General features: G+C 31.4%; 1 protein-coding gene across 1 annotated transcript; it reads left to right on the top strand.

The window, feature by feature from the left end:
• The first annotated feature begins 6,553 nt into the window (after window positions 1-6,553).
• Window positions 6,554-21,307, top strand: LOC129229641 (uncharacterized). Its single transcript, XM_054863995.1, has 5 exons — window positions 6,554-7,532; window positions 7,825-7,899; window positions 9,384-9,434; window positions 15,763-15,821; window positions 19,816-21,307. Coding segments are annotated over exons 1-5 (1,092 nt in total). The 5' UTR covers window positions 6,554-6,626; the 3' UTR covers window positions 19,817-21,307.
• Window positions 21,308-22,713: the final 1,406 nt, after the last annotated feature.

The following is a 22,713-nucleotide window of genomic DNA, read 5'->3' as shown; positions in this document are numbered from 1 at the left end:
ACTCTAAACATACTAGATGCTATACATTTTTGAAATTCCTATTGTTTTTCTATCAAACTCCTATATTATTTTGCTATCTAACTCCTATATTTTTCCTGTTAAACTCCTATATATTTTTTCTCACTTACTATGAGCCCTGTACGTAATTAAATGGATAATTTCAATTTGGTTTTGGATAAAACCTTTCATCTTATTTTAGGGAGAATAAGTATTGAAAAATCTTTGTAATTTTTATATTAAGCAATAAACTATCACCCCCTAATCCAGGGCTAAGACAGAACTACATGCAATATACCGGCACTCTGGTTATCCCATCCAGAGATTGAAATTTCTACCTTGCTTGGACTCATCAGTCTGTAATAGGGAATAGCTGGAGGCAGATGTCATCTCATTGAAGCTGAGCGTGCAAACTGGTAGATAAAATAAATTTATCTCACGAGCAAGAGTCCACAGACATGGTGCGGTTCAACTCGCAAACTGACTGCATCTCTTACTGGGATAACCAGGCTGTCGGTATATTGCATGTAGTTCTCCCTTACCCCTGTCTTAGGGACAGTAAGTTACTGATTAATATCCAAGCTAGGCCTTCAATTTAAGAGAACTGCAAGTAAAAAAGATTCAGCACATAATGCTAACTAACACATTACACCATACCTAGACATACTCATTGAGATGAGAATTCAGGCTGTATGCAAAGGAATCTCATTCGGCTGCTTTAGTGTGAAGATAATGTCCAGAAGTCTACATTAATGCTTCGGGCCACTCTTTAAAGCATTTTACCACTTTTTGGAATAGTTAGTTTGAAATTCACTTGGTGCCAAGTTAGCCTTATTTTTCTCCGAAGTTATAAACCTTTTTTTGTTACAAATTAAATAAATTTTTATGACATTTCAGAGTATGTATGCTTTTTTATGCAATTATTTACTATAACTATACATATATGTATATTAGGGTGGTTCAAAAATACATGTAAAAAAATAGTTTCTCCTAGATAACAGGGCACCCCTCAATATTTTTAGACTTGTGGATAGTAATATACTGGAAGAATTTTAGCTTCCTATTTCAACTGAAGGAGTGCTCAACCCCCTCCCCCAAACTTCATAAGTGTGGGGAGGGGGGTTAAAAAATACATCAAACTGAAAAAACAATGCTATATATCATAATATACGCAAATAATATGCATATGCATTGCAATAAAATAAATATTTACAAAAAAACACCTAGGGAAATTAAATGTTTCTAAATGTGTGACTTTTTCTATGCTACAGCTAATGTTAAATTGAGGGGTCATTGAGCGCCCTCTTAAAATTCGAGTTAGAAGCTAAAACTTTTACAGCATAATACTATTAGTAAGTCTAATAAAATAGGGTGTGTCCTGGATTCTAGCTGAAAAAAAGTTTTTTTGAACCACCCTAATGTATATATTTGTATATCTGTATTTATGTAGATTGATTCTGTCCAAAATGGGCCACAATCAAGGCAAAATCAAATGAGAAATCTCTATCTTTTCAATACCTCATCTCACTACTCTACTCTTTCTAAATACCAGGATTTTTATCCTGGTAGATTAATAAATGAGGTAAGATATCTGTGTGACAATCTGTGTGTAAGCTTTTATGCACCAAATGCATGTATTAGAGCAGAGGTTCCCAACCGGTGGTTCGCGAACCCCCAGGGGTTCGCGAGGTGCAGGAAGGGGGTTCGCGAAAATTTCGGTGCAATGGCGGATTTTTCCTAGTTTGGTAAAAAATTATAAAATATTCAATTTGCACACATAGTTACTAAATTTTTTTTTAATTTGAAAACGCTCCAGACTCTTGTATTAAGCTCAAAAAAAAAAAAAAATCTTTCAGCGGTTTTATAATCTTGGTTAAAAAGAAATTTTCTCATTTTTTTTTCGATAGACACCAAAAAGAGATATCCTTCCTTCTTTATTGCGAGGCGCCATGCAGAAACATTGTATTAAGCTGTGGCGGGGATCACGATGACCTTAAAAAGGCGCCATCGCGTGGAGTCAATCAAACAATATACATACTATACATATGTTGAAAAATATAAAGAATTCTCAAACAATGCATCATAGGGGTATTATTTCTAATCTGGTTGAAATATAACTCTGGAATTTCCGTCGAATTCAGTCATCGAATAGCAGACATGACAGCAAAAGGCTCCAAACTTAAAATTTATTACTGGATTTTACCCATCTGTTCGTTTTCAAAAATATATAACATCAGCATGCTCATAGTTCTGGGGAAATAATTGTTAACAGACGTATTTAGAGATACTTTAGAGATGCTTGAAAACAAGTGATTTTGTTTGCAATTGGTTTTGCTACGTGAACTTGCTACTCTGTTTGTGAAGTTATAATCGTGTTGGTAATTTTTATGATTTAATAACTTTCTGCTGTTATGGATCGATGGTTGAAAACTGGTAGTTTGGTTGAGCGACAAATGGACAAGCAGTCAATCAATCAACCCTCAACATCAGCAGCAACTTTCGAATCAACACAGGATATTGAAATAGATAGCTGTAATGAACTGCCGCCTCCCCCGACTAAATAGAAAAGTGAACTAGGGGAGAAAAAAGGAAAAAACCGAAAATATGACAGTGACTATTTACAAATGGGCTTTTATTTTACTGGAGAAGAGTCTGAACCTAGACCGCTTTGTCTTCTCTGCAACGAAGTTCTAGGGAACAGCAGTTTGAAACCGTCACTTCTGAGAAGACACCTCGAAACAAAGCATCCGACACACAAGGACAAACCTATCGAATATTTTAAAAGAAAATTGGAATATAATAAAAAGTGTAGCGTCTCTACGTTTCTGTTAGAATCCAACGAAGATAGTAAAATGGCCCTTGAAGCTTCATATAGAGTCAGTTATAGAATTGCAAGATCTGGACAGCCACATACAATTGCAGAAAATTTAATTGGACCGTATGCTAAAGATATTGCTAAGTTTATGCTGGGAGAAAAGTCAGCAAAAAAAATTGACCTGGTTCCGCTATCAAACAACACAGTATCACGCAGAATTACTGATTTGGCAAGTAATGTGGAGGAAGAACTTGTGAATAGAATAAAAGAGAATAATTTTGCGATCCAGCTTGATGAGTCGACTGATGTAGCAAACGCTGCAATATTACTTGTCTATTTTAGGTATATTTTTAACGATACAATTAAAGAAGATGTACTATTTGCAAAACCTTTGAAAACCAACACAACTGGAGAAGCAATTTTCGAACTGGTCAACAGTTACTTTGAAGAAAATGGAATAGATTGGTCTTTGTGTGTGGGTGTGTGCACGGATGGTGTAAAATCAATGACAGGAAAATTTGTTGGCTTTGTGGTGCGAGTAAAGAAGATTAACGAGAATATTGAATGGACTCATTGCTGCATTCATAGACAAGCATTAGCATGTAAGCGTATTCCCGCAGAATTATCCGCTACTTTGAATGATGCGGTAAAAATTGTAAATTTCATAAAATCACAAGCCACAAACTGCCGTCTATTTCACGCGCTTTGTGAGGAATTGAGAAGCCTTCATGTTACTTTACTTCTTCACAAAGAAGTTAGATGGCTTTCCCGTGGCAAAATTTTGACACGCTTATTTGAATTGAAGTCAGAAGTCCAAGCATTTTATGTTGATCATCCATTTCACTTGTCCACTTGCATATTCGATCCTCTTTGGACGCAAAGGCTTGCATATTTAGCTGACATCTTTTCAAAATTAAATGAATTAAATTTATTCTTGCAAGGTGCAGTTGTTAATATTTTCGTTGTATATGATAAAATTGAAGCTATGGTAAAAAAAAATTGAATTTCTGGATCCAATGCCTGGAAATGGGTGAGTTTTCTTGTTTCACTTCTCTTAGTAGTTTTTTATCAGAAAACTCAATGAAACTTGATGAAAGCGTTAAAAGAAATGTATGTGAACATCTGCAACATCTTGAACTAACTTTTGACGAGTATTTTCCTAATAGGCGTAACGTCCCTCTCTCAAACAACTGGATACGCAATCCTTTTGAAGGAAATCCATGCTTAGAGAACACCCTGACATTACCTGAAAAGGAAATGCTCATCGAGTTATCCTGTGATAATTCATTGAAAACTACCTTTAAAGAGCTCTCGTTAATTGACTTCTGGCTCAGTGTAAGAAATGACTATACCGTTTTGTCCAAAAAAGCAATTCGAATTTTATTACTATTTTGTACAACATATCTGTACGAGAAAGGATTTTCCTCCTATACTTATCTCAAAGATAAATACCGAAGCAGATTGAATGCAGAGCCTGATTTAAGACTCAAACTGTCAGACATTGAACCAAACTTTCAGTTTCTTTGTTCCGTCAAACAGCCACAAATATCGCATTAAGGAATTTCCCCCCAATTTAAAGTATGCTTAAAAAAATAGTTGGTTTATAAAACTTCTTGTTTATAATTTTTCTTGTAGATGTAGTTTTAACTTTTTATTAATGTTTGCACTTAATGATATTTTACAATTATATTTTTGTTTATTGCAATCAAATGCTGCAAAAAATGGAAAGCAAACATGCTGTTTTTTTATTGTTTCTTACATGTTACTAATTTCAACATCAGGGGGTTCGCGAACTTTTTTGCCTGTTCCAAGGGGTTCGCAAAGAGAAAAAGGTTGGGAACCGCTGTATTAGAGCTATGTTTATATCAGTGGCGTATAACATGTTTTTAATTTGGAGGGTGCCGATAAACCAAATTTAGACCCCCTTCCCCCCCTTTTTTTTTGTAATTTCAGTTTTTTGGAAAGGGAAGCAATAGTGCGAGATCTTCAGTTTCTTTTTGAGATGGGGCAAAGACAATACTGTCTCTCTATTCATCCTTCTTCAAGATTCTTTATCAAGTTTTACTTATTTATTTTTAAACGTAGAAAAAGAGAATTTGTAGAAACTAAAATTAGTTTAATAGTGAGAAATTCTTTATGTGTAACTTATTACTTTGAAGCAAAATGGATACTAATAGTTACAAAAGTCTTATAACACCAATTTTAAAATGTCTGGCGACGTCAGTAGAAAAGTGGTATCGGGACATCGTGGAAGTTCCGTGGAAAATTGAAGTGTAAAAACATTCTTTCAGTCAATCTTTTGGGGTATTTATTAGGAAAAGGAGAACATGAGTGTTTTGAGAGGAGGCTGCCTGGAAGAAATTTTCAAAATTGAAGTAAAATATAGTGTAGTTATTGGTATAGATAAGAAAAGGGAGAAGTTTGGGTTCCCTCCAGAACTTTTTTTCAAAATTGAAGTTAATGTAGGCTATATTTGGTGTTTGGTAATCAGAGCTCCTCTGTAAAACTTACTGAAACTAAAGTTCTAAATATGCAAGTTTCGATTAGGTTTGATGACATTAAGAGGATTAGGAGGACACAAGCAATCTCTCCCAAAATATTTCGACACTAAAGTGCAACTCAAGGCATGTTTGATAATGATAAAGGAAAGGAGAAGATGTTCCCTCATAATTTTTTTTTCAAACCTGGAGTCAATTTTAAGCTATCTTTTGGAGTCCAGAAATATTCCCCTGAAAGTTTTTCGAAAATTGAAAAAAGCAATTTCAGGTTATCTTTGGAGACTGTAAGTGGCAAGAGCTGGTTAGAAATCTCCCTCCAAAATTTTTCAAAATCGGTATTATTTCAGACTACTTTGGCAGTAACTTAAGGAATAGGGTGGTGGTTTAGGGACCCTTTTCTGGAAATGTTTCGAAATAGATCTCATGAAAACGCATTTCTGTAGGTGATCTTTAATGACGCTAGAAACAGGGTCAAGATTATTCGAAAGCTGCCCCCAGAATTTTTTGATTCAAGTTTCAGAAACGCAATTTCTAGCTATCGGGTTGGAAAGAAAAGAATGGGAGGTGTTTTCTCTCAGGTATTTTTTGAAACTGAAGGTTTAAAAAATGCAGTTGCAGCTGGGGTGTTCGTGACCCTCAAGAGCAAAGGCACACTATCTTCAAACTGAGCGAAGTTCCCCAAGAAAGAGAGCCACCTCAAAAAGAGAAAAATACTTCCTAAAAGTTCGATGGTACAGCCTACACTTTGATCTTTGGTGGGAGCCTATGCTGTTAGGCTTCGTATAAAAGCGTTAGAGGAGTTAGAGGAAAGAAATGGATTTAGGGGGCAGGACCAACGAGATGTCAACAGAGTCAGCCTAGTCGGAAACTAGGAGCCCATTTGCATGCAAATTTGTGTAAATATACAATTCAAGCTTGTTATTACTATGCTAGTAAACAGTATGTAATTAAAGTGCTTTATTGAGTAAACTATTTTAACGTATATCAATTTGTGTTTAATAATGTTTCCTGTTTTTTTTCTGTTCCAGATTTTATCTCAAGAAGTTAACGAACGTGAAAAAACTGTTAGTCCATACTTAATTAAACCAGTTGTTAAGAAGGTTGAAACTGGGATAGAAAGAAATGTAAATCAGATTTCTTTTGATGATTTACCTGCCCTCAGTCAAATTAAGGATATAGCTTTACTCAAGAATTTAAATATTTACTCTTTGAATGCAAACATGCCACCCATTAACAAGGAAATGAAAGTAGTTACTGTCCAAAGAAATGGAAATAATTATGTTTCCAGCTCTGACACATTATTTCCTCACAAGGAAATGGAAGTAGTTACTGAACAAGGAAATGGAAATAATGACGTATTCAGTCCTGACATATTCCATCCTAGGAAGGAAATGGAAGTAGTTACTGAACAAGGAGATGGAAATAATGACGTATTCAGTCCTGACATATTCCATCCTAGGAAGGAAATGGAAGTAGTTACTGAGCAAGGAAATAAAAATAATTATGTTTCCAAAGGTGGCTGGTTCCTTCTTCCTAGGAAGGAAATGGAAGCAGTTACGGAACAAGGAAATGGAAATAATTATGTTTCCAAAGCCAGCAAGTTACTTTTTCCTAAGAAGGAAATGACAGTAGTTACGGAGCAAGGAAATGGAAATAATTATGTTTCCAGAACCAGCAAGAAACTACTTCTTAAGAAAGAAATGGCAGTAATCGGGGAACAAGGAAATGGAAATAATTATGTTACGAAATTATTTCTTCCTAGGAAGGAAATGGAAATAGTTACTGAGCAAGGACATGGAAATAATTATATTTTCAATGCAAACTCACTCATTGATAAGAAAAATAATGTAGTTCCTGAATCAAAAAATAAAAAAAATTATGAATCAAATTTCAATCCCATGTTTGATAATTTTTTAATGGAAGAAATAACTGTACAAGGAGATGAAAAACTTGTCAATGCCAATGCTAAACTTATTAGCAAAGAAATGAAATCAGTTGCTGTTCATGAAAATGAAAATAAATATGTATCCAATGTTACTATTTTACCTATTATTAAAGAAAAGGAAACAATTTCAACTTTTGAAATGGAAGAATTATCGAAAAATATTACTTACACACAACTACCATTTTGTCAAACTCGAGATGGTAATGTTCCTCAAGCTGAAAATTTTGAAATCCATTATTTTGACCAGAATGGAAAAAGAATACCTCTTGAACGTATGGTAAGTATCTAAAATTTTAACTAATATATCCTTAAAGTTTGCAATATTCAGCATGAAGATTTTTTACTTATTTATTTGTTAATATTAATGATTGATTATGATAGATTTTAGTTTAAGCATTTAGAAAGTATTAGTGACATATTATATGTGACTTCATAGGCTTGGTAGTGAGTTTAATTGGTTCTTAAAGCTTTCATTACATTTTAAGCATTTGTTTGTTGTTTACTTAACTTTTATAAACTATACTTCTGTTTTTTTTTTTTTTTTTTTTTTTTTTTTTTTTAAATTTTAGGCTCAAGATCGACCTATTTTAATTAACCCTACCATTGTAATTAATACTGGATCGACCATTGCACCCAAAACTGTGGTAAGCATTGATGAATCTTTTAAATCCTTTTTTTTTTTATTAGAAACTTAATCAAAAGTTTATAACAAATGTTATAGCCACACACTGCTGTCACACTTTTTTTTTCTTCATCCTTTGATTTATCATGTACAGCAGGGTTGCCAACTGCTCCGCAAAAATGGCGAAACTCCGTGGCTCCGCAAAGAAGTTACTTTGCTCCTCATTTCCCGGTCTGATGTTTTCAAGCTTATATTCTGCTTTTTTCATGTCAAACTTGTAAATATAGGAAATTAAAAATGCTTATACTAAAAGATTGAAATAGTGTTTAAAGCTGTTTTATTAATTAAAAAATATTTATTTCAATACTAGTGATTAAAATGATTGTTAAAGCTCTAAATCAATTTTAGATAAGTGGTTTTAGTTACTTTATTGATTCCTATACAAAATACCAAAACTGCTCTGCAAAATTACAAATTGCTCCTCAACATCACCATTGATGTTCCTCAAATTCTTCCTCCAAGTTTGGCAACCCTGTGTACAGTATTATCTTTTATGAAATTATGTAATTATTATTACTTTCTTTTAAACTCAAAAACATCTTATTTCTCCCCAACTGCTTCGTATTAATCAAGTTTTTAAAGCATAGGAAAACCGTGTTTGCCAATCAAACTTTTCTTAAATTTATTACCTTTCATCGATAACTAAAATGTTTCCCCTAAGCCATAATTGATCTAAAATATTTCCTCATTTCTGTTTAACGCCTATTAAATTGCATACTAATGTTATTTTTCAAGCCTTCAGTTTAATTTTATTTTCCTGTTAGCCTAGAATGTTAGATTGCAAAAAAATATTTTTAACTACTTGATTGCTATGTATTAATGTTTTTGAAACTAGAATAGTTTGATTTAAAACAACTTGATTAAAACAGGATTTAAGGCACTTGATTGAGAAAATCGTTACTTTGATTATTTTGCAAAAAGGAATTTTTAAATTAAAATCTCAATAACACAAAAATGCAGCAAGAAATCACTTCATTGCCATTTTATTTTCTTCTTCTTTTCATAAATTTGTCAGGTAACCCAAGTTAGTAAGTTGAAGAAGTTCAGATCAATTAACCTTTCTGGAAGGGGAGAGAAAAAGCATCTCTGAATCACTTAACTGAAACATTAAACAAGAGTTAACATTTTAAATTGATACTCAAAATCAAATTCATTACCTATGATTATTTTGTTTCCTTTCCCTCTATGCATCATTCTCTATTTTGACTAAAAAAGTAATGAATAAAATATATTTATAAAATATATTTGATTTTTAAGTACATTAAAAACATAAAGCATGTGTGTTTTTTAAAAGTTTGAAAATTTAGAAAAAAAAATTAAAACTAAAATTTGTATGTTGGAAATTTTTTTGTTTGTAGTAAAACATTTTGAATAATTTATATTTTCTAATTTCATGTTTTCTTTTAAGAATTGAGGATATATGTATTTGTTTATTTTTAATTGCAGGATGAAAGCACAAACATTCCGGATTATTGGGAAGAATTTATGGACTTCAGCGTAAGTTTCAAGGAAATAGTTTTATTTAGCATTGAATTATTTTAAATTCAATTATAAGTGTAATAAGCAAAAATAATTTTTTAATACCTCCTATTTTGTGTACACCAATATGTTTGCTTGCTAAGAGAGCAAAGCAGCGTGTATGTACTATTAGGTCCCAAAAAAATGAAAGTCAATTTTTCAAATTGCACACCCTCTTATATTTTTCCTTTTAGTTCAAAACAATTTCATTTTCTTTGAACAACGGCAACCCGTGCCGACTTGCGACTGAAAGTGTGAACCAGCCTTGTGTACTAAACTGTATCAAAAAAACTTTTTCCGGAAGTTCAAAATTTCATGTTAATAAAACGTTGCATGTACCACGAAAATATTTATCCGAATTGAAAAATATTTAGGTGTCCAGCAGAAAGCCTAAAATTTATAATTTTCCTCAAAAGTTGATTTTTTCTATTTATTTTTTAAAAAATTACATATACATTTAAATAAAATATCAAGTTCAAAAATTATTATCGAATACATTTTCAAATCAACATTTGCAAATGAATAATAAAAAAATATATATTTCAAATGAAAAATTTAATTTAAACTTGAAAAAATGTATATTTTGAGTATTATGTGAGGGACTTAAGAATGGTAAGAGAGCGAAAATTTCTATTTAACGCTAATTATCAACTTTATTGTTTATATTTTTCAGCTTGATATCTTTTTAAAATTTACCTTACATTAAAAAAAATATATATATACTTATACAGAAAAAAATCAGAAAAATCTTTGGCCTCCTGCTGAACACCTAAATATCTTTTAATTTGGATAATTATTTTTGTGCAACATGTGGGCTATAGGGGCAACATTTTATCTCCGTGAAATTTTGAACTTCCGGAAGAAAAAAAACTATACGGCCTAATATTGATTTTACACTTTCAGACGCAAGTCGGCATGGGTTGCTTTTGTTCAAATTTTATTAAACTTTATTCACAATTGTTTTGGCCTAAAAAAATATAAGAGGGGGTGCAACTTGAAAAATCGACTGCCTATTTTTTTTTGGGGGGGGGGACACCTTAATTTACTATGTATTCAAAAGTAAAGTAGTCGAGGTCAGTAAAAATGAAAATGTGCTATATAACTTAAATGCAAAGGATTTGTGATGAATGACTTAAAAGTAAAGGATGATTTTTTTTCTATAGTAAACTATAGAAATAAAATGTTTTGTATTAGCAAAAACAGCTTTGGAAAATGAGCTTACCAAAAATCAAAATTAAAAACAATGTTTTATTGTTTTTAGTGTGCTACTTGTGCGCTAAAACATTATTGTTATTAATTTTACTTTTGTACACAAAAGTATATTTCTGTTTTTCTTACCAAATAATTGTTTGAGATTTAAAAAGTATGAAATGAAAAATACTTATTGATTTCTTTGGGACAAATAAGGATCCAAACTGACAAATTAAATTGCAACCTATAAATCAAAACTTGCCTGATTTTTCATTAATCAAAAATTGACTTTTCCTGAGAAGAGTTAAAATGAAAAAAAGTCTTTCTAAAGAATGCAATCTTAATACAATAATTTTAAAAAATTGTGGAAAATACAATAATTTTAAATTAAAAGCATTTTTTGTTTAACATTTAACTTTCGGAAGGCAGAGAAAAAGTGAGGCACAGCAAGTGTGTAATTCTAAATACACTGCTAGATGAGATGTCTGGCACTGCATCAGTTTTAAATATAACTTACCAATCCAAATCGAAATAGCATATTATTTTAAAAAGTTAGTAGTTCTACAGAGAGAAGACACCTTAGTTTGTGTTCGTTTGAGTTTTGTAATTATAGTTACAGACGTACCAAGTACTCAGTAACTACTCAGTACTCTGCCAAATTTTGATCCGAAACTCTGCCAATACCCAGTAGGTGTTAAAAATTGAATATTGTTAAGACAGATTTTACAATTAATAAAAAAGTGCAACCATATAATATACTGCAATCATTTAAAAGTCAAATTTAAATTTTGAGCATAATGAAGTTTGTTATGCTTCAATGGTGTAAATCTTTATTTTAATGTCCCCAAAGTTAATAAAACTTATTTATTAAAAAGGGGGGCAGTGAAAAAATTTTATGAAAGTTTTATATTATTATGTTTGGCGGACTAGAACTATAACAGATTGATATAATCTGTTTTTATTCTAACTTGATTAATCATACCTTTTATTTATTCGTTTATTTTTTTATTTTAAAAATTACCGTTTTTTAAAATTTTTGACACAAGCAAAATCTTTTAAATAATGCGTAAGTAAATTTCATCTGGAATTTTGTTTTCAAACTATTATATGGACATGGAGGTCTGTACTACTATTCCAATGAGTTCGAAATTCATTATGTGTGTGTTAGTGGTTCTTTTTAAAACATAATTGGTACTCAGTAACTCTGTACTTGACCGAGTGGTGGAAGTACTTGGTACTTGGCCAAAGTGCTACAGTGAAACCTGTGTACAACAACACTGTCTATAACAATAAACCTGTCTACGAAGTTATTTTCCTTGGTCCCAGCGAAAGGTCAGCATAAAAAATTAAACTGTTTATAACGATAACCTGCCTATAACATTTTTTTTTTTTTTGGTGGTTTATTAGGTGATCTAACTCGTATAACAGCTTTGCTCCAAAAAAAGAATTTGTGAAAACTAGAGTTTCATACTTTATTTGGTTGATTGCTCAAAAAAAAAGTGAGATTGTTGTTAGGTGATTGTCGGAAAAGTGTTGTTTGGTTGAAAATCTTTTTCAGCCAAATAACACTTTTCAGACAATCACCAAACAACAATGTCACTTTTTTTTTTGAGCAATCAAGCTTGCCAGGGGCGGCATTTCACCATTTCATTTGGGGGGTCGAGTTTCTTAAATATGTATAACCAAAAACCAAAACCAAACACACATTAGCTAACAAGAAGTTGTCATAAAATCGGTTTAGTATAAATAAAATTAGTGTTTAGAAACAATTAAAATTTTGATTCATTGGCTAAAAAGTTATCATACAAAACATCTCGCTACTTAAGATTTTATACCTTTTGGAAAAGTTAATATGCATGATTTTGAGAATTCGGAAGAGCTGGGAATCGTGTTACTAATCTATCAGTGCTCAATGTCATGCTGTTTTGTCAGTTCAGCTAAATGGAAAAGGTTTTTTTTTTTCCCCTTTGTGCTTCGAAAATATTTCTGTAACCTCCTGAGACATAAAAAAAATCTTTCTCTTCTAGCTGAGCTGATTGTAATAGTTTAAAAATAATTGAAGTAACACAAAGTTACGTATGAAAACACTTTTTATATCTTGCTCTTCAAAATCACTTAGGCTACTTAAAAAACTGCGATGGGCTTAAACTTTTCATCATTGAATAATCTAGTCATGTTGGCGCTCTTCAGTGAGATATCATCTGCCTCCAGCTCTGTTATTCACTATTCCAGACTGATGAGTCCATTACAAAGACGAAACTGCAGTCTCTGGATGTGAAAACTATTCTGTCGGTATATTGCTTGTAATTTTTCTTGGCTCAAGCTAAAAATTTTATTCACTGTTGAAACATTTTATTTTTTGTTTTCAAAATCCAATCCAAAGAACTATAATCTCAGTCAACCATACAGAAAAATAATTATCATCAAATCTTGTGTTAATTTCATTCGAAACTGAATCTATTACTTCATACAAAATATTCAAAAATCAATGTTTGACTTCACATCATCATGTGGGTTTTTGTCACTTTTTTTTTTTTTTTTGCGCCTTTTTAAAATTAGCTAGGAGGAAGATTTTTTTTTAAATTTCACGATTAATTGAAATATACATCTATAAAAAGTCTATTATCTTTTTTTATTCAATAATCACACGCATTTTTAAGACGTTTCTATGAAAGCATTATAATGTATTGAGCAGCTGAAACGTGTTTCTAGCAGAAGAAAGCGATGAACACTCATTAAATAAATATACACTTAAAAAATGAGCGTAAAAGTGAATGTAAGATATCAAGGAATTTTCTTGTGAAAACCATGCTGTCGCTGTCACATCACTTTTCACGATCCTCTCATATTGGACATACTATCGTTACACTGGGCACACAAGTGTAAAATATTTAGCCTATATGAGGCAATGTCTTCTTTAGTTAAAATTAACCATGGTTCTCTATCAGTTTTCTGTGTTCTGAAAAGACCGGAAAATACTTCATGAATTTCTAAGTCATCATCCAAATAACGAAAAACACTTTTTCTAGTCTGAGAATGTGTCGAGTTTTATCAAATAGTTGTTGAGAACAAGCGAGATTTCCTTTAATGAACATTGGTTTCCGACTTACATAAATTGAATTCACTCATTTTCTATCATTCTGCTCAAAAAACTTGGGGGTGCAATCGCCCCCTCTTGACCCCCCTATTTGCCGCCCCTGAAGCTTGCTTATCTTTCTCACTTTCCCGTGGTCTTGTTGTCTGGTCTATTTGCTTTATGATTGGTCAGGACCGGATTTAGGGGAGGGCAAGCGGGGCTACTGCCTCGGGGCCTCACACAACAAAGGGGTCCCCACAGTAAAATTTTTACAAAATATCCTAACTTTTACGGGTCAAAAATATCGGATTTGTACATATATATATCAAAATATTCAGATATATATCGAAGTACCGGATATTTTTGAAAATAAGATGACACACTTCCAAATCCGGCCCTGTGATTAGTAGATAGAAAGCCATGGGATTCATTACCTTGTGAATCCCATGGCTTCACAAGGTAATGGGGGAAGGTAATGGTGGTTCTTTAAAAGAAGTGAGCAATAAAATGATCATTTTATTTTTGAAGATAATAAATCTCATCTTATTGACTTTTTTTAAAAAATTAATTTATATTTTTTTTTGATTGGATTCTAAATTGCATACTTACACTTTGTACAATTACTATTTTATTCTTTCCCTTTTAATGCTTGGATAAAAAATAATTATTATTGATTATTCCTTAAGTCATGTTATTTTCTCTTTTTTTTCAATATGTTCTCTTTGCGTTATTATTTTATTACTCGAAATGCTTGCTGTAATTATTATAGATTATTCTTTAATGAGATCTAACGTAAGAATTTCTGAAACCAAAAGCATTTAAATGAATTCAATTAGAAAGCTTTTTTGTTTTTTACTCCCGTTAAATAACATAAATAATTTAACATGCACATTTTTTACTGTGTAGATATTTTTTTTCAGTCGTTGCTTTATGTATTACGGTATTACTTTAAATATTATGATTCATTCGATTTTTTTTTTCTGTATAATGTTTTGCTTGAATGAAAAAACAGGGAAAAGATCGAATGAAATTATACAGAATTGTAACTGTTAGGAACATAGAGTAATCGCCTGTTTTTTAATCCTCGATGGCAAAAGCTTTAATTTACTCAACTTTTTTTCTTTTTTGAGGGACAGGAAAATGAAACAACTATTAGCAAGAAATTCAGTTTACTTTGAGCTTTCGTACAAAAAGTCCTTTTAGATCTGTAAAAAACCCTTTGTAGACCCCCCTCCCCCCAGTAAGAGGACTTCATTCTAAAGCTGATGTCATCTTCAGCATTTGAATATATTTTGACAGTGACATATTTGTTACAAATATACACTTCTCTGTTTTTTGCTCTTTTATATTGTGTGGGTAATGATTTTTCAGAAATTTACCCACCAATAGGAAATAAAAGTTTTACATTTTACAGAAAAAATAAAATACAAAGTAAAATCTTGAGGTAAATACATCAACTTGGTAAATGCAAATCAACTTTTTCATACTGCTTGGAGAAGAATTCAGCAAGTTGATGTATTTTCACAATTTAAAAAAATGTCAGAACTTGATTTAAATGTTAGTAAACTACCCTCTCTAACTTTAATTTAATTCAAAGTATTTGTGACTTCTTTCACAAAGTGAAATATTTCATTTTGCCAAGTTTGTAGTTACTTAGTTGTTATATTTGGCCAAGAATTAAAATAGAATTCACAAATGGACAGTCAAATAGTTGTCACCAGTTTCGGGCTGCATTGAATTTCGTTGATAATGCTTAAAATTATAACCTTTAGAGTGAAATTCATCCAAGTAAAATAGCATGTTCCATGTAATTGAAGAATATATCTAGTTTTATTATTTCTTTTTGTGTTGAATTATATCACATTTTGTTTTAAAATTTTCCCATTGCTTTTGAAAAATGAAATACTCTGCATTTTTTGCTAGAATCCTTTCCTTTCCATTGACTCTGGCTCTGTCATTTAAATAATTGAACTTAATTCATTGCTTTTGGTTATTTTAATCTTTAACAATACTAATAACAAAATATATATATATTTCTAGGATCCGGATAGTTACAAGGACTTTGGCATGCTTAGTAAATTGCTTCCGGATCCTGATTGGTAAGCAAGTTTTCAGTCTTGGTAAAACATCAATAATGCCTTAAATCCTCCTTCTTTTGTTAAATCCATCTTTTAAAAAATGAGAGAGAAAAAAAGAAAAACGTGAAAAGTTATTTAAACAAGTCTAAAATCTCGTTACAGCAAAAATATTCGCTTGAAAAAATAGATGTTCAGTCTGGTTTTGGTTGTCATCACATTACTTTAACTCATTACAGTGGAATTCCTGTTACAAAAAAAAAATTGTCTCCTGAAGTTCATTGTAATAGAATTTAACTGTATATAACTTAAATCTCATGTTATTTTAAAATCTTTTCTGTAGTTGCAGCTTTTAGTTTCAATTATTGAAATTGCTAATTCCTAATTCAGAGTTCAATAAAAATTTTTGATGGACAAAAAAGGCAAAAATTCTACTTTTTCTTTCAAAACTTTTAAGTTGTGACTTTTCATCTAGGTTTGAGATAGAGTCGAAACAAACAGGGTGGAGTGAGATAAATGTGTGCCATTTTCAGGAAAATTCAACTTTGTCTTTTTCTAAAGCCTATTCGGCATTCAAATTATTATACAACATAGTTCCCTCAAGAACCAATTATATTTTATTTCCCTCAATCATCACATTCATGGGCGCCTATATAGGGGGTAAGTGGGGACTCAAGCCCCCCCCCCCTAGAAATTAGAACTTTCTTGCTTTTAGTTCTTTTTTCTTTGCAAAAATGTAAAAACATTTCTTCAGCCATTAATGAATAAGTTATTAAAAATGTCAAATTTCAATAACTCTAATCTGTCTTGAAATGTTTTCAAGGGGGAAATATCCTGCTAAACCATGGGGAAAATGTCTGAGCCCCCCTCCGTTAAAATTTTGCATATGGGCACCCACGCAAGGGCCGCATTCTAACAGGGTGGCGACAGATCAGGGAGATCAGGGAAAAGTCAGGGAACTTTATTAATCAGGGAGAAATCAGGGAAATATCTGGGAATTTCGAAAAAATAACAAAAAATCAGGGAAAATTGATTTTATGAAGAAAAAAAAAAATTTTTTTTCACTTTACAAAATTAAATACTCTAATTCCCTACGCATTTTCCACCAATTTTCTGTTCAAAAAAAAAAGGTACAATTAATGAGGTGTGTTTATACACTACCGCATATTTGTGCATTTTTTTTTCTCAACATCAAAGTATTGAATCTTACTTATTAACCACAGGATGAACTTCCTAAGATTGCTTCTATGTCTGTTAGGTAGTTTATTTTACCTAGCTTGAAATTTCCTTTTATGCTTTCAATGCTACGTAAAATAAACAACTGTACTGGCAAAGAGGAAGCCTTCATTAATGCCTTAGTTCCTTTGCCTTTTTTCATTGTTTCGAAGTAATTAAGTACTGTAACGATTTCAAGAAGAAATCTTTGGTTTTTGAATTAATACTATAAAAGCTTAAACTTCTTCACATTTTTAATTTAATTGCTAAAATTAAACTTTCAATTTAAAAAAACTTTGTTTTTTGCCGTTATACTATTTGTTGTCACCACAGATCGTCAGGGTTTTCTTTTCTTCAGACTTAAGTAATTCTTTAATTTTATAACCAAGTTGTATTCTTCTTTTATATATTTTGAAATTAACTAATTGCTTTTTTTTTCCTTGTATTTCAAAGTTGTTTGTTACAAAAGCAATCTAAGATTTTTTTCGTTACATACTTAAATCATTTGAAATAGAGTTAACTTGTGTACTTAAGTAAATATCTTTATTTTTTATTGTTAAAATGCTGTATTCATTCATTAAAACCTATGCTCTTGATTAGAGAAAAGCTCCCTATGAATGGATGTCAAATGGTTTCATCTGTTTTGCATAAATATGTCAATTAGTTATATAAGAATACTATTACTTGTTATTCTTGCAACAATTATTATACTGTTTAAAAACTTAGTTCAAAATAATTTCAATTACTTTTTAGTTTTGTCATAAGGACACATATGATTTTAAATGTCATTTTAATAGCTTCTAAAAATTCTTATGCTAAGTGGTTTCTGGAAGTGAAGTATTTTTTTAAAAATTTTCTATAATCTTTCCATGTGTAAAAATTTAATATACTGTTTTGTAGGTCCCCCCCCCCCAAAAAAAATGTCTTTTTTTTAAAACCATTTTATTAAAAAAGTAGCATCTTTTTAAAATATATCTTTAGTTCAACAAGTTTACACAACTTAAAACATTTAAAATACTGCATTTTATACAAACATACAACGGACTTCAAGTAGAGCAAAGAAAGAAAACTATTATCATTGGTAACGTAAATCAGGGAAATTTGGTGAACTTAATCAGGGAAATCAGGGAAAAGTCAGGGAACTTTTTTTCACAGTTCCTGTCGCCACCCTGTCTAAGTTTAGTGAATGCGACTCTGTCAGCAATCTAACAATGTTTCAGTTCACACACCGAGTTTGGCTTCTAAACACTGTTATATTTAACCCAATTCGAAGGCAAGAAAATTTTTGGGGGGGAATTTGCGCCCCTTGGGGATGCGCACCCCTGATTAGAATAATATTTCTTCTACTGCACAGACTTTTTTTCTGACGATCAAAAAGTTAAGTAAAAAATTGTCTATACCTGTTGAAAACAGACTGTTGTTTCCTTCAGCTTTCGGATCACATTTCAACCGGCGGATCGGAATCAGTTGATGTCGGCGGATCGGAATCAGTTGATGTCGGCGGATCGGAATCAGTTGATGCGGCGGATCGGAATTCGTCGATGTAACTTAAATTACTTTGAAATTGACAGACGCTTTATTAAAAATTTATCCATCATTCCAAAATGAAAAAAGAGCTATGGAGTTTGAAAATTTTTAAAATACAATGTTTAAACTCGCAAAGACAATGGCAGAAAGAATTTGATGCATTTCAAAACAAGACGAGTGCTTAAAGAAACACGTTGTGACCTATGATCTCTCTTACTTATTTGTATGAAAGAATGAATGACGTGGCGTTTCCAGTAGGGTTGCTCTCTAAGTTTGATGAGACGGGGAAATCCGGATTGTGCTGGTGGAGGGAGGAGGAAATCGTTCGTTCTTCGCCAATACTACCGCACGGAGGAAATTTTCCCCATCTGGGTCTGGGGTTTGTTATCGAGTTTAAGAATTTAGGGAGGGGGAAATCCCCACCTTTGGATTCCTCAGGATTTACCAATTTTGTGCACATTTCGCGCAATCCTGCCCTCTTTCAAACCCTGATCTATATTATTTTGTTTTTTGTAAATCTTTAAACAGAATTTGTTGATCTTTGGATTTTTAAAGTTGTGTAATGTATATCAGACATGTTTAAGAGCACATGGTTTTAGTTTTAGTTTTATTCATTTATTTATTGTACTTAGCTATAATTATGAGGAAATTAATTTACAAAAATTTATTCTTGGTTATTTATAATTAATGATTTCTGAACTATCACAGTAAATCATTTCTTTGATTATTTATACCAAGGCCCATTTAGATACTGTAGTTTTTTAATAGTTAAAGATTTTCAAACAATATTCCCCTATAGAAAAACTCTATGTATGTGGAAATGAAATTACAAGATTTTACTCTTAATTATTTAATTAATTATGAAGAAATTAGGTATAAATATAAGTATTAAACATTCTTTAATAAATAATTCATGAAAACTTCATGACTTTGCTAAAATAAAAATGTTTTTCTGAAAAATAGATTTAAAACCAAAAAATCCAGTTAATTTTTTTTTTTTTAAATTTTTTTTTCTTTTTACTAACTCTGATATATATATATATATATATATATATATATATATATATATATATATATATATATATATTTATGTATATATATTTATTTTTGTATATATATTTATTTATATATATATATATTTATATGTATATATATATATTTATATATATATGCGTGTGTGTGTGTGTGTGTTTAGTCATTTTCTGTCTTCATTTTTAAGTTTTTCATAGAAGTTTTCGTTCAGAAAATAAATATTGAATTGTATGATTTGTTTCAGATTCTACATGGAGGACGACATATGTCAAGTTTGTTTAATTTGTAACACTGCATTATTCAACCACACTTGTCTTCCTGTGCATATTTCTTGTTTTGTTGTGAACGTTATACATATTGTAAATAAGATTCATAAAAAGCTTTAAAGTTATTTTGAAATATGGTTTTTAGAGTTTAGTTCAGGGTTTTTAGTAGGTGGAATTTTGCTTTTTTGATGTAATTATTATGAACCAGTTGTTGTCTCTAGCTGTAGTGCCAACCAGTGTAATTGCAAATTTTACTGTATCTTTCTGAATGTTGAGCATCTCACGACTTTGATAGCTAAATGGTTACTTTTCCTCTTTTATCATTAGTTGGTAAGATATTCCTTATACCTAAATTATTAATTTGACATTTGAGAGTGTCATCCACTCAATAGAGGCAAACCAAGCTCCAGTGCTCCCTATAAACTCCTTTATAAAATATTTCTTAGGCAATTTCATTATGGCGCCTGAGCATGATACAATTATTGTATAAAACTTCCACAAGTTTGAATACTGTTTTCACTACACAGTTGAATATAATTTCAGTAAATGTTAAGGGATCATAGGCATCATTCTTTTTTATTTTTTGACTTTGTTGAAAAGCTTCTAAATATGAGAAGTGATTTTTCATGTAGTATAAATATTGTTGTATTGATTTGTAATTGTTATTTTGCGAAGCAACCAATGTACATGAAGTTTAGATGTTAGGAGTATTAACTGAAATGTTTTGTATTGAATGTTGCAAGTTTCCTTATCTAATAAATTACTTTATGTTTTTTTAAAACTTTCATTGGTCTTATTTGTGTGCATAAATTTTGTTTTATGCTGTAAGAAATCTTTTTGACTTTTAAAAACTGAGTAACATTGCTTTTTAAATATTCCAATGCTAGAATCAGTGCAACAATGAGCTTTTAAGGCAGTGGAAAGTAATTTTTAATGAATTAAACATGAGAATTGCGAGGAATTATACTTCTCTTGCCAATATTTTTTGAATGCATCTCGATAAATATAACAAATTTTTGCAGAAAACTTAAATATTTTACTTGATTTTTTTTTCTTTTTTTAATTTCTACCTTGTTTAAATAAAACCTAGTTTTGAAAGCATGCTAATATCGAAGATACTTTGTGGATAACTGCTTGTCCTTGTCATGCTCAGAGGTTTCAATCGTTTTGCAAATTAAAGATATTTTAATTATTTTGGCAGTAGGAAGTTTTTTTTTGCCTATGCTACTTTAAATCCACTGATTTTATGCCAGGTCTACAAGAGGCCGTGTCAGAAACTAGAGGCCTGCCCCTTTGGAGGCCCCTGACTCAAAATCAGGGTGCGGAAAATCCTTTTGAGTTTTCTGGGGCCTTGGCTCCTGGCGGCCCTGTTTTTATGCTTTATTTCTATCTGGAGGGGCGGGGAAGTTTCTAATCTCCAAAAAATTACCTTTAAACCTTCTAGTATTAGAATAAAGGTAGAAATAAAATACAATCAAATACTTTGAAATTCTGATTTTCGCTAGAAATTACTTCTTATAATATTTTTGGTCTACAAAATTTTGACTTAGAAGAATAAAATAATTTGTATTTGATCTGAATTTTTTCTTCATTTCCACCATTTCTAATACCCATGTTTTAGACATATGCCATTATCAAACACATGTTTCTTCAAAAATTGCATGCTGGAGGTTTAATTTTTTTAACATCTTATAAATACAGTAGACCCTCGTTTTATGTGAGGGTTACATTCCATGAAAATGCCGCTTAAATCAAAATCAGGTTAAACTGAGACCTAATATTAGTGCTAAAATAGGGTAGGTTCCATAGATTTACAAAAAAAAAAAAAAAAACCTTCAGACTAGTGATAGACAAAAACATAATGAACTGGATTTAGTACATATGCCCGACATGCATTAAAAAAAACATGAAGGAACTTACTGTATATGATGATAGTCTGTTGGTAGCCATTTCATTAATCACTCTCAGTATCGTTTTTTACGGCCCAAGAGCATCTCATAACTTTCAATGCGAAAGTTTTAAATTGTGTGTAGGCATGTTTTCTGGTGCACCTTTTAGTTGATTTGTTATAATCCAAAACAATATTTTAAAAACACAGGTACAAATTATGTATAAGTAAAAGATTACTTTTACAAGTAAATCTTCTACACTTTGCTCTCTATCTTCTCATTTAACCTTTGATTTCTTTTTATGCTCTTAAAAGTAGTTGGTACTTTTTACTTCGTTTAGGGTGCCGTCTCCAACTGCGGGCATGGGTGCAAGACCTTCCGTCTCAGGACGGATTTCCGTCTTGGACACAATTTCCGAGACGGAGGTCGGGACGGAAAGAAATTAGATGACTTTCTTTCAGTTTTTACGTAAAAAAGAAAAATTGAGAGTTTGAAAAATATGCGTTAATATTACTGAACCGCTCCATAACCACGAATTTACTTCGACATTCTCTCAATTTTCTGCTACGGGTTTGTTTTCTTTGCAACCTGCTTTTGGAGGAGTGGCTTTTAGTCTTGTGTCATTTGACTGTTTTTAGGTATAGCTCTGTTGTTTCCAACTCACTGCATTGCAGACCGCGGAGTTGCTCGCTATTCTCCCTGATTTTTTGAAATAATCGACTCTAATTGAAAATTTAGCCTTTTCTCATGCTATTTTCAATCATCCTTTCGATTTTTTTTTCATTTGCGTTTTTTTTTTTTTTGCAAACTTTACACGCATAAAATGAAAATTATGTACGCTCTTAAAATGTCTTAAGAGTTGAATCTGAATCACCGATTGAGAATGATTGCTGACGAGATGAAATGTTTTCGCCCAAGCAAAGGGCCTCCACATACCAGGTAAAGCAGAAACTGTCAGGGATTTTGAAGATTTTAATGAAAATGAGA

The sequence above is a fragment of the Uloborus diversus genome, chromosome 9 (assembly GCF_026930045.1).
Source record: "Uloborus diversus isolate 005 chromosome 9, Udiv.v.3.1, whole genome shotgun sequence".
NCBI lineage: Eukaryota > Metazoa > Arthropoda > Arachnida > Araneae > Uloboridae > Uloborus > Uloborus diversus.
This window is presented reverse-complemented; position numbering and strand designations above follow the sequence as displayed.

Bases quoted from the DNA above. Each gene is read 5' to 3' on its own strand.
- LOC129229641 (XM_054863995.1), top strand. From the start codon at position 6,627: ATGGAAGTAGTTACTGAACAAGGAAATGGAAATAATGACGTATTCAGT. The intron at 7,900-9,383 runs GTAAGCATTGAT...TTTTAATTGCAG, and splicing joins CCATTGCACCCAAAACTGTG to GATGAAAGCACAAACATTCC. The intron at 9,435-15,762 runs GTAAGTTTCAAG...ATATATTTCTAG, and splicing joins AAGAATTTATGGACTTCAGC to GATCCGGATAGTTACAAGGA.